At 40.0% G+C, this 12,440-nt stretch overlaps 1 protein-coding gene across 7 annotated transcripts in view; it reads left to right on the top strand.

Annotated features, from left to right (window-relative positions):
- Positions 1-12,440, top strand: part of dst (dystonin) — a 146,955-nt gene that overhangs the window by 28,355 nt on the left and 106,160 nt on the right. For 6 of the 7 annotated variants that reach the window (XM_084076801.1, XM_084076800.1, XM_084076809.1 and 3 more), the window contains 3 exons: positions 970-1,031; positions 7,139-7,228; positions 11,470-11,547. In XM_084076801.1, coding sequence (XP_083932927.1) covers positions 970-1,031; positions 7,139-7,228; positions 11,470-11,547 — 230 coding nt within the window. Of the gene's footprint in view, positions 1-969; positions 1,032-7,138; positions 7,229-9,811; positions 9,849-11,469; positions 11,548-12,440 lie in introns of those variants that run through there. The other variant, XM_084076797.1, reaches the window with a different exon arrangement.

Below are 12,440 nucleotides of genomic sequence, written 5' to 3'. Positions count from 1 at the left end.
AGCACTATGCAGTAAAGAGCCCTGCCAACTTGACCTCATGGAAATAACTATCCATCTTTTCAATCACTGGCACTCAGTAAAATTATAGATGCTTTTACTTTTAACCCATTGAGACCTGAAGCCGATTCTACATGTCTCCTAAATCTCAACAGTATTCTGAAAAACATATGTTTCTATATCAGTGGTGCTCAATCTTTTCCATGTCAAGGACCCCCAAAATTATATGTATTTGGCCGCGGACCCCCATCAAAATATTTTCTTCCAGGGACCCCCAGAAGCAAGGATTTTAGTTAAATATGTTTGCTTAAAAAATATATATATTCAAAGATTTGCACACATTTTCACGAATTTTCAAAAATAGCAGATATACAAGCTCGTAGCGCGGCACTCAAATCTAAAAATGACACAGATCCAGGTCTTAATGGGTTAAATGACACACACTGACACTATAACTCTAGGAAACATAAAGTGTTTTTATGGAGGTGGATGACAGTTTCTCCAAACAGGAGCTGCAGTGTATGCTATTTGCAGTGAACTCTTGTTTCATCTGTTCTTTATATGAAGTACACATGAGGATCAGTTTTGCTAAAGCTGTGAAAGACAGTTACAAAATTATAAAGCTGAAATGCGATTCATTCGTTCAGGTGCTGGTCTGATGTCAACTTCATATCGTTGCTGTCAGGTGGAAACCTTGTATGCCCAAAATCTATTGAAAACAGTTTAAAGTAGTGAAAATAGCCGATCTACAAGCTCACAACACGTCGCGTTGCTATGCATTGTGAGCTTGCACATCTGCTATTTTCACTACTTTTGTGCATTACTGTCTTGTATGATGAAGTAGGACAAACATTAATAGTTGCAATATGGGGGTTCTGCCCGACAGCAACAATATAATAATTTAACCCAAACGCTTCTTTCATTAACACTCCATGGTGCTTCATTACCGTCTTTCTCTTCTTATTTTCTCAGATGAAAGAGACAGAGTTCAGAAAAAGACATTTACAAAATGGATAAACCAACATCTAATGAAGGTAAGAACCTATTTATGACACTTCTCTAAATGGGGTTTAGATTTACTATATAGGAAATAATAATGTTCTGTTTGTCTTAAACCATATAATATAATCTTTGTTGATATGGTAACTATGTTTTGACTGTACACAGTGCAGATTTAATGCATAGTTTCTGTGTTGGTAATAATAAATGAAGATCTAATGAACCATTTTCATCTTAAATAAATAATCAATTTTAGAGCTGTTGGCAATGATAACAGCAGTTTTCAGGTTTAGACCCAGCATGTAAACAATCATAGATATTACTACAGGCTGTCAGAACAGACAGAACACATTTAACACGACTTGGGCTAATTCTCTCATACACTCTGCCAAGAACAGGTTGCTTTTGGTTGACGTAGGAATTTAAATCACTTACTGTAGCGATTCATCTGCCCAGGGAATTAGAGGAACACCTTTACAGATACATGTTCCTGCATGTACGGTATCATTTCGTTTGTCCGTGCATGAATCACTCTTTTCTTTCAAATGAGCTGTGTAATGAATGTTACAGACATCAGTGATAAATTATGAATCCAGACCAGATGTTGTACATCTGCTCATTTCAGTCATGCAACATGTAAATCTGTAATCCTGTGATAGAATCCCACATTGCAATTTCTTTTCCCTCTAAAAAAAACAACTTCCAAGAAGGTTGAACTCATTTTAGTTAATCTCACTGCATTTCAACCTTTTTTGAATAGTCATGTTAGTATAAAGTTATATCGAATCTTAAATCTTATAAAGTTATATCGAACCTCTCAAAAATGTCATGTTTAAAGTTGTTTAAAAATAATAACTTTGATAGTTATTTTATTATGTATTCAAGGAAAAGAAAAGCAATGTTATGTATTAATACAAGGTTGTTCTCGCAGTGAGAGTTGAGTTTGCATGTTTTTCAGCTTTAGCAGACGGTTAAAGTTTTGTTTGGGGGAGGGGCACTAAAAACAGATAACAGAGACAATGTAAATTCTTAAATTAACATTCATGTTAACTGACAAGCGTTATTATAATTTTTACGTCTAATATGTGGGTCACCCAATTTCAGAACGTCAAATCAATCAGTAGTACCACAGCAGAGAGAAAGCCACTTGAAACCCCATCTTATCATAGTGTCTGGGTCAACAGACCGTGCACTAGGCTATGTGACATGTCCGTTAGGACACAGAGGTGCTGAGTAATAGTGGTGAGAAATATTTGGCTGACCCAATAGCATGCGATGGCTGCAGGGCTATTTTGGTTCCACAGCTGTGCCTGTTAGCTAGGATTATAGTACTGAGAGTCATGTGGAAAAGCAGGTCAGTAGGCAGCAGTGGTGGACAGTAACTAAGTACATTCACAGTACTTGAGTACTGTACCTAAGTACATTTTTGGAGCATTTGGTTGTTGTTGTTGTTGTTGTTTTTGCAAGCACATGACTTTCACTTCGCTACATAGAAAGTGACATTTCTATTCTTCAAATATAAATATTGTACGTTTTGACTCCACTACATTTCTAGGAAGGGACTCTGGGGACCCAAACTTATAAAAACATATTATGAACTAACCACTTAAGCCCTATTTCACATATTTAGAAAATAGCCAGCCGCATTGTGAGCTTATAGATCTGCTATATGTTCAAAAAAATAAAATAATTTTGCAACATTTCTGATTAGGCCCTATGTTCTAAATTCCAATACAGCAATGCGAAATGTACTTTGTAATTTGAAAGGCCTTCTGGGAGGAAGGAGCCTCGGACGAGAGGTGTTAAGAGCCTGTCTGAAGTGCTTAGAGATAAGGTGTTACAAACCATATGCTCACACCATTATTCAAAGAGATTTATACTTTATGCATTGTCGTTTAAGCCTTAAACATTAGACCCTGTCACTGTTGACCCCTGTTAGGTCTTGGGGTGCATGGGCGGCGTCTCCTCTGAAACATATGTGACATCACCAGCCGCTTCTTTTCACCTGACAGTGAGTTAGGAGGAGATGTAACAAACTCGCTATTCTTCCCACTTCTGCTGACCAACCTATTGGAGTCGCTAGATCGGCGACAGACATCGCCCACCCCAATCAGCTTCCCACGCACAAACTCAGTTTTTATTGTAGCGCCCGGCCAAGTTGGAGGCGCTGTGAAGGATTCGAACCCCATCTCCTCTCCGCAGTAATGGGCCGGAACTTTACCCCAGATGTTTACCCCAGATGCCTGCAGCATAAAGTATTTTCATATGACCATGTAGCTCGCACAACTGAAAATTCTATGTTTTTTATTTTTGGCGACACGGTTGTACAACAAACCATAAATTAGGCTTAATACTTTCATTTGGGGTGAAAAGCCCTACACCTACATAGTAATCTGAATACCCAACAATTTACACCAGTAAAGTCCTCAGTGTTACGGGTCCATTTCGTTCCATTTGTACACTTTCATAACACAGGATTTTACTGTGTATTATCTGTTGCCCATTTGTCACCAGCTCCATTAATAGATAAATAAATAGATAGGCCTTTATTGATCCCGCAAGGGAAATTCAGTTGTCATAGCATGAGTACTTAGATAGAATAGAATGTGTTTCCTCTGTCTTTACATGCATGTTATAACAGATGACAGGTCCCAGCCTTTCAGGTTTTCTGAAACAGGTTGGGCATAGCCTGAAACCTCAACACAAGCTGGCTGAATGGGTTTAATGTGTGTGTCTGTCTGTCTGTCTGTCTGTCCATCCTCCATGACAGAGGGAAGCGACTTGAAATACTAAAGGTTGAGTTATGAATCTGCTAATAGAGGGGTTGGGGCAAAATAATTTAGTTGTTGTTGACTTGAAACTGAATCAGCTGTATAACCTTTTAACGCTTACACCTTGTTACGCCCATAGTCTAGGCGTAAAAGAGTGCAACATGAAACAAGAAGGTTTGATTACAAAGTGAGATTTATTGCTATGACATGAAGTGAGCTTGACGTCAGGGTGAATCCAGGCCAACACAACAAACAAACAAAACTCTCTGCTAAATCCTTTCCCAAACCCTGCTCTAAGGAACAAAAAGACTATAACCAAACCTACCTTCTTCAACTAAATGAAAGCAGGAGAAAACAAGCAAACAAACAAAATGGCAATTCCCCCCTACTGGCCCAAGATAGTATTTGCAAGCAGGAATATGTATTCACTGCATTGTGTCACAACAAGCTTTAGTGTAACTTGAATATTTGTAATTCTGTCTTGGTTGTGATGCTTTGTTTTGATATACATTCCTATAATGGTCTGTTCCAGCACTTGGTGTGTAAACTGGCGCTGCCTGGTGGCTCAGCCGGGTGGCATACCGACAGTGTGCTTCTTGTGGGCGCGGGGACCCGGGTTTGGGTCCGGCCCCTGTCTTGTCTCGCGTGTCTCTCGTCTAAAGCTTGATTTATATTTAGTTATGTGCCAGTGAACTGCCATGCCAACTTGACCTCGTGGAAATGACCTCATGGAAAATATCTTCTTGATCTTTTTGTTGTTTGTTTTTATATCTGCTATTAATCAGGCTAACTCTGTCCTATCTAAGAGGAAGCATCAAAGTGCAAAAAAAAGACTAGATGTGTAAACAACCTCAGTACCTTGAAAACTCAGCAGTATTTCTGAGTGAGGGAATGGTTCGTGACTGTGTTTTCATGAATTTCACTGACCTACACACTGGCCGCACTATGAGCTTGTAGATCTGCTATTTTTCGAAAAATCGTGAACATTACATTATTGCAAATCTTTGAATATACATTTTTAAAGCAAACATTTTTAACTCCAATCTTTGCTTCTGAGGGGTCCCTGGAACAAAATGTTTTCAGATGGGGGTCCACGGCCAAATATATATAACTAGAGTTTCGGGGGGCTACGCCCCCCTCAACCCCAGCCGCGCACGGGGCGCAGCGTGGGCGCGTGTATATTGGGGTACCGAAATAGCCGGAGTAAAACTGTCCAAAAGGAAAAAGAAAAAAAAAATGTTGGGGAAAAATGTTAATATTTATTTTTGACTTGCCCCTGTGAGTGTTGGGACCCCCGGGGACCCCCCTGGAACATGGCGGACCCCTTCGGCTGTTTTTTTTTTTTTCATGCACGGTTTGCTTGTTTCTGTCGCTTGTTTTTGAAAACCTGGCATGAACGTGGCAACCCGACTGACATCACTGACGTATCCTTGGTATTTGTACTTCTGGGTTGCATAATGATGACATCACTGTCGAGTCCTTTGGTGTCATGAACCTAGGCTGGTTTGTTTACCAGATTTGCCAGCGTGCTATGCAAGCCCCCAGAACCCAGTGCTTGCATTGAAGCGAAATGGACATGCTGGCCATTCGTAGGTACTGCAGCTTAAACGGAATGGGGCCACTGTGCGAAAACTGTTTCGACCAATGGGCTTGGCTCACGAGCTTGCGCACACGCTTGCGCACAGGGACGCGCACCTCTGTGACGTAAAACGCGTCACTTCTGTGACGCAGAACGGATCACAGTGGCCCCAAATAGGCTACGCCCATCACACTTTACAACCCGGAAGAAGGGGTGAATTCGCTTCACGCGCTGGGTGAGCAACTCAATGCAAGTGGACGGGAGGCGATATCCGGTGCCCTCTCTATTATTTTTAACTCTATGGTGCTATGGTGCTGTACTGTGGCCGTCGCCGTGTGTTTGTGTGTTTGGGGTGTGCATGGCACGTGAAGGACGGACATATTGTGATGGAGACATGAGTGAAGTGAAAGTAACGGCCTGGGTGGAACAAAGGAGGTACGTAAGAAGGGGGGGGGGGGGGGGGGGGGTGTTGAAGCGAAGGAGCTGCGTGTGTGTTGTTGTGGAGGAGATGGGCAGAGTTCAATGGCGGCCGCTCGTGTTGTTTCGGCTGTGTTCGGCGCAAGCCGTCGCCGTTCGGTGTCGGTGGTGTGCACGGTAAACGGTAAGAAAGTGATTCACCTTCCGTTTTGTCCGAAATGTGGTGAGTGTAATAAATTATGTGGCGACGTGGAAACAGTGAAGTGAGCAATGATAGGTGCCCTACGCCACCCGTAAATTGTGAAAGTCGGCCGTGGCTACTGTTTTCGCGACATGTCCTATGGCGGCGTTGTGTTTACTCGATTACAGAGCTGTGGCTATAGCGTCAGCGGCGCGCGGAAGTAACTTGTCGTTTATATAATTAGATCTTGGAGGTCCTTGACATGAAAAAGTTTGAGAATCACTGATATAGCAACATAAGTTTTTCAGAAAACTGTTAGGATTTAGAAGACATTTTGTAGAATCGGAACCTCAGGCCTTAATGGGTTAAGTGCCCCTGAGCAAGACACTATTCCGGGGCAAACGTTGCAGATCTACAAGCATGTGAGCTTGTAGATTGCCTCATTTTGGTAAAGAAGCCAAAGAGCCCTGGGGGACTAGGGCACTGGGGGTCAGCGACACATAGGGTTTAAGTCAACTGCTCCCCCATGTGCTCACTCTGAGCAAGCCACCCCTGGATCCCCTCTGGGATCTCTACAAATCCTTCCCTTTTACGGTACATAGTATAAAGGTGATGACATCATCAGAATAAAAAGTAATAAAATAAGTAAGCAGCACATGTACGACATCATGTACAGTGCATGATTTTAGTACTTGGATTATCTGTTCTTGGGCCAGAGCGACATATCAGACATTATTTGACTATTTTGATGAGTTGATCGGTATCGGCAATAATGCAGAATTTTCTAAATGTTTCACAAATAGCAGGTCTATAAGCCTCACAATGGGGATAAAGTGGTTAAATAAAATGATGTTGAGTTCATGTATGAGTATTATACATTTATTTGTTTGCTTGTTCATTATAATTCAAGTCTTTTTCATATAACATTATTTTATCTATCAAAAAGGTATTTGTATTTATTTGTATTTCATTTTTTTGTTTGCTTATTTGTGAAATGTTCTTCAACAGAAACTTTAATCAAATCAACATTTTTGATTGACTAAAATATTTTCAACGTTTCGACAAAATATCAGTCAAAACATCAGTAATCATGGTCTAGGACTCTCCAAAATTGGAATCAGCAGAAGATCGGATACAGAAATCTAGCATCGGTTGGGCTCTAATCATCTGTTCTTTACTCTGTTTCATCCTTAGGTTCGAAAGCATATAAATGACCTGTATGAAGATTTACGAGATGGACATAACTTGATCTCATTGCTGGAGGTCTTGTCTGGGGACTCACTGGTGAGTTGAGATGCTAATTTAGATTCTATGTCATTTCCCATTGCCTGATTCAAACATAGCCGATCTACAAGCTCACAACATATCGCGATGCGACACGGTGTGAACTTGTAGATGTGCATTTTTCTTTTTACATGCATTTTACCAGACATTTTGATAAAATACAGACATCAGGGTTAATGTGGTTAAGCAACTTCCATAGAGATTTCTCTGAAAAGGTCAAAATAAACATAGGAATTTGTACTCTAGACCACAGCTCTACAGAGCAACAGCAGGCATCTATTCAATTAGTGACTCACTCCTCCTTTTAAGACACCATGGAGGGCTCTGGGAAGGATGTTCAGATGGCTTTAATCTGTCATTCTTATGCATAATTAATATTCTCCCTACTACCACTCCATTTAGAGGGGAGAAGGGAGAAGTGGACGTTTCGGTCGGAGCCTTTCCTCAGCGTGATAATAATACATGATAATTATCACGCCGAGGGAGGCTTCAGCGAGCCGAAACATGGTGCTGGGTCATGAAATAAAATAGGACTTTCACAATAGGAGTGCTGGTGATCATTTCTACAAAAATTACAAAAACACCTGGAATAAGTTCCCAACCAAATGTAACTGGCTAACCCAGTTTATTTAACTTGCTAACTATTCAGGAAAACCTTTGAAATAAGGAACAGGATGCTAAATGTTCTATCATGCTACTGTACACGACTGCATGAAAACCCTGTTGATATACTCTCATCACCAACATTAGATTGTCAGCTGAAAAGTAAAAGGTTACATTCATGTAGATAGACGTTCAGCTAGATCAGTGTACAATTCTATTATTGTCATCATCATTATTATAATATCATGCTGCTAGCCTGGTGACCTATTTGTCTCCGATAGAAGTCGATTTGTGCCATTAATTGAGCAGCGGTTGAAAGAACTGTTCATGACAGCTCATCATGAGACTGTAACGCTTTCTGATGTTCTCTCCATACAGTTAAATTATAACAATGGTGTACATTATGTTCTATGAGCATAAAATATATATATATATATGGGATAATTGTTGCTGGGACATTCAAAAATCTATTCATCAATAGGTATAAATTACATGACGTAAGTGTAAGTGTCGTAAAGCGAAACATTTTGTTGTTATAACAGAGATCGTCTCAGAGTAGAAGGTTGAAAAAGAACGAAGGCAACGCGCATGAAATCGAATGTAGCCCAATCAAACCTGTGACCAAAAATAAGTCTAAAGGAAGTCTAAAGGAAGACAGTGTCAATGGTGTTACATCGGTAGTGTAGACACAGTGCTATTTCTGACCTTTTGTTAGGTTAGAGTGGTTCAATAGTCTCCGTAGAGACATTTGTCCTGGACCATTAAGGGTTGCTGTCAGATACCATTCAGGCGTGCTACATTAAACAACACACAAGGTACTGTAGGCACACATCCTAATTACACCATAAACACATAACTAATCTATTGCAATTACAATTACAATTTGGTCATTTAGCAGCCGCTCTTATCCAGAGCGACTTACAGGTTTTTATTGAACTCCGGTCAATAAACAAGGTAAATACTACAATAAATGATTATCTACGTACAGTTTATACCAAACAAAGGGAAAAGCATTCCACAAGTTGTCTAACATAGCCACATTAATACAGAAATGCACGTAGATCACATTTATAGTGCTCCTTTAAATGCTGCATTTATATAATGCCCCAAGTTAACTCCTGTACTTCCCGTTATTCAGTAACTTTATCAACAATGGGACCAAGGAAAATTAGATCTATTAAGTTTACAGGTTGTCAGTCTGTCTGTACCTTCATCCTGATTGCTTCAGCTCCTAGCTTTTATGAAAATGTGGTTTTATGTCAGCCACAATATTTTGAGCGTGTCTAACCACCATTCCCTCAAAAATGTCCTGCAGTGGCAGGCAATGGAGTGTGGATACCCATTAGTTTCCCTGCTCTGTTGATAAGATTCTGTATATGAGACCACATAAGGATACCGTGGCAGAGTATGGATTTGATTGTTGCCCTATAGGACATCAACATAATGCTCGTGTTGATGTTCTATAGGTCAATAATCAAATCCATACTCTGCTAAGGTACCCTTATGTGAGTTGGTGATCTGCCTGTAAAATTAAAATCTCAAATTCAGAATTGGAGATTTGAATGGTCATGTTTTCATTTTGAATCAGAAGGTGTTGATGCACTGCCACATACTGTTGTTGACATCATGTTCTATACTACACTGTATATCTTAGCGCTGCAACTTTTGCATGACTTCAGCAATTCTGATACTAACCCAACACCAGTGAAGCAAAGTTCCATCCACAAAGCAGCTCTCTTTTGGTTTTCACCTGGCTCCTTCTCGTTTCCTCCTGTTCTGTTTCCCCTGTCTTTAATCATTTATTTTTTGTTTTCCTGCTCATGTTCTTTCTGTATCTTCCTTTGATTTGCGTTTACCCTGTGTCCATGTCTTTCTTTCTTCTCTGTGTATTCACCTTTTCTTCGGTAAGCCAAGGGAGCGTGATTTTCTGAAGACATTGCGGTTGGTGAGTGCGTCAGCAGCATGTGCAGTAGAGCGGCATGGAGACCAATGGGATGATGATGATGATGATAAGGGGGTAGGTGTGGCCTCTGCCATCCACCCCCTTGTAACAAAACTAACGCAGTGCGTTCTGTGGTCATTAACAGGAGTGGAGCAACAATCTCAACATAGTGTCTACTGTAAAGTCGTTATTAGGATCATTTGCTATTATATTGCTATAAGTTTACATTTTCTGTGCAATGCTGTGATGTGTTGAACATGAAATAAGGTTAAAATGCATTGCTTAGAGTTGCCAGATGATATTGAAGATGCTATAGAAATGTGCATATTATCTAAAGACCCAGGCAGGTTCAAATGATCTTATTGAGACTATCGTACAAAAAGGAAGCATTGTATAAGAGGTATCGTGTCAGACTTTGTTGGCCATTGAATACTAGATCCAAATGTATAATGTTTGTGATTCCAAGGAATGTAGCTACACAGCTTGGGTCTTTATGTACATTTCAATAGCTTTGCAGATCATTGAGCCATACAAGCACATCATTGCAACCCTATGAATATCAGGACATTTTTCATCTTCTGCTTAGTAGTAGTAGCTTTCATGAAAGAGCCGTGCTGTATGTAAGGAGAGTATAAGGTTTTACTGAATGTTGCTGCTCTGCTGTGGAGTTGAATGGGATTCCTTAGCAGCCTGTCTTGTCCAGCTGAGAGGAGTTACTGAAGGCAGGAGTTTCTGCTGCCCATGGGGCGCTGGCTTGTATAATGCGTTTTCCATCTCATTACCTCACGCTGTGGCCCATCATTGCCCACGTGCACCAGTCACTAGCCGTTGGCTACTTGCTCAGATAATGCCACTCTGCCATTGTGCTTAAGATTGAACTTCAGTGTTTACATCACAGATAACTGAAAGATATTATTGTTGTCTTTTAATTGTCCCTTTATCAGTTAGTACATATTGGAGTTGGTTTTATCAAGCATGGTCACTCTGTTTGTTTTCATATTTGCACATTAAATTTCTCTGACCTAAGAATGGTGAAAAATGTTCTGAGCAGCGTATGCACAGTAGACATGGATTATTATATCGCTTGTAGGTAGGGCTGCAACTATTGATTATTTTCTTAGCGATTTTTCTATTGATTCGAAAAGCAATTATTTTAAAATAATTGTAATATATTTTATATATCAATGAATGGACGCAAATAAATTCTAATTGATTAAATTGAGTTAATTTATGCTACAATATTTATTGTAAATACATGTACAACAACATAGAATGCATTTTAAGTCTGTGTATTGAGTGTAGTTAATTGATAAAATTGATATCACCTAGCCCTATATGCTTCATCGTACAACAAATAGTGAAAATAACTACAAGCTCACAAAGTGTCGCTTTGCGATGCCTTGTGTCCTCAAAATTGATTATTGATCAATTTATTTAAATACATTATTTTCTATAATCGATCAAGTTTGATTAACTGTTGCAGCCCTATTTGTAGAAAATGGCTGCTCTTGTTTTCGATAGAATTTGTTCTGTGCTTCTTCCCTTTGTTGTCTTTACCCTAGCAGATCAGTGGGTAAGAACGTGGCAGCATGTCCTGTGTACACTACTCATAATACTAATGACATTTTTGGCATTCGTCCTGTAATGGTGAGAGCCTGCAATTACATGACCCCTCTTTCCTCTTCTACGTTCACAGCCTCGGGAAAAGGGAAGGATGCGGTTCCACAGACTCCAGAATGTACAAATAGCACTGGACTATTTAAAGAGGCGGCAGGTAAAAACCATTATACTCTACTGAACTCATCATTGTTGGATAGTGTTATGAGTCATCACAGTGTGCACTACTGGACTTAGCTAATAAGATATCTGAATCATCTGGCTAACATTTCAGCACCTTTGGGGACTAGTTTTTATACTTTAAGGATTAAGATTGTGTGGTGCACTGGTGCCTGACAGTATACCCACTATGAAATTACATAAATAAGCAAAACGTATCAGCTCTTTTACCCTTTGGCCCACAATGTTAGACCAGCAGTTTGGTGTTTGAATGCATTTAAAACACGTTGACCAATGGTTAAAGGGACACTGGTAATGTTCTATGTTCTGTGCTGTAGAGGCGCAGAACACTTATTTCACATGCTATGTAATACTCCACACCATGACAAAACTGACTGTGGTGTTTCGTTGTCCAGCATGGCCAAACATGCCCACTTGAAAGTTGCCAGGGAATATGCTAAACTGGATTTAACTGTTGCCAGCTAACAGTGTCTGTAACACACACATTGAACGTGTAGCTGCACACTCCTAATTCTGCTACACAAAGAAGTATGTCAATGGATAGGCCACCTTCATTGGGTCTTAAAGTAGCTGGTCATATCTGTTGGAGAAACATACGGTAACCAAATAGAATCAGTATATTACAGAAGGAAAATGCTTTTATCAGAGTTGAGTTACGTTACTTTTTTTCCCAAGAAGTGACTGAGGGTGCTGCAACAGACAATTCAGGCAAATTGGTCAGTATAAATAGTTTTAGCAGCTGAGAGAACCTGGACTGCAAGATCCACATTAGCCTGTGTCTACTGCACTTGTATACACATGAGGAAAAAGTGGTGACAATTGCGTCACGTTTTGCTCATTTTGATCAGTTTATCATTTAGTATTTAGTAC

This window comes from Gymnoscopelus microlampas, assembly GCF_963454915.1.
Source record: "Gymnoscopelus microlampas genome assembly, chromosome: 13".
NCBI classification, from domain to species: domain Eukaryota; kingdom Metazoa; phylum Chordata; class Actinopteri; order Myctophiformes; family Myctophidae; genus Gymnoscopelus; species Gymnoscopelus microlampas.
The sequence above is the reverse complement of the archived record's forward strand: the minus strand, read 5'-3'. Positions and strand labels throughout refer to the sequence as shown.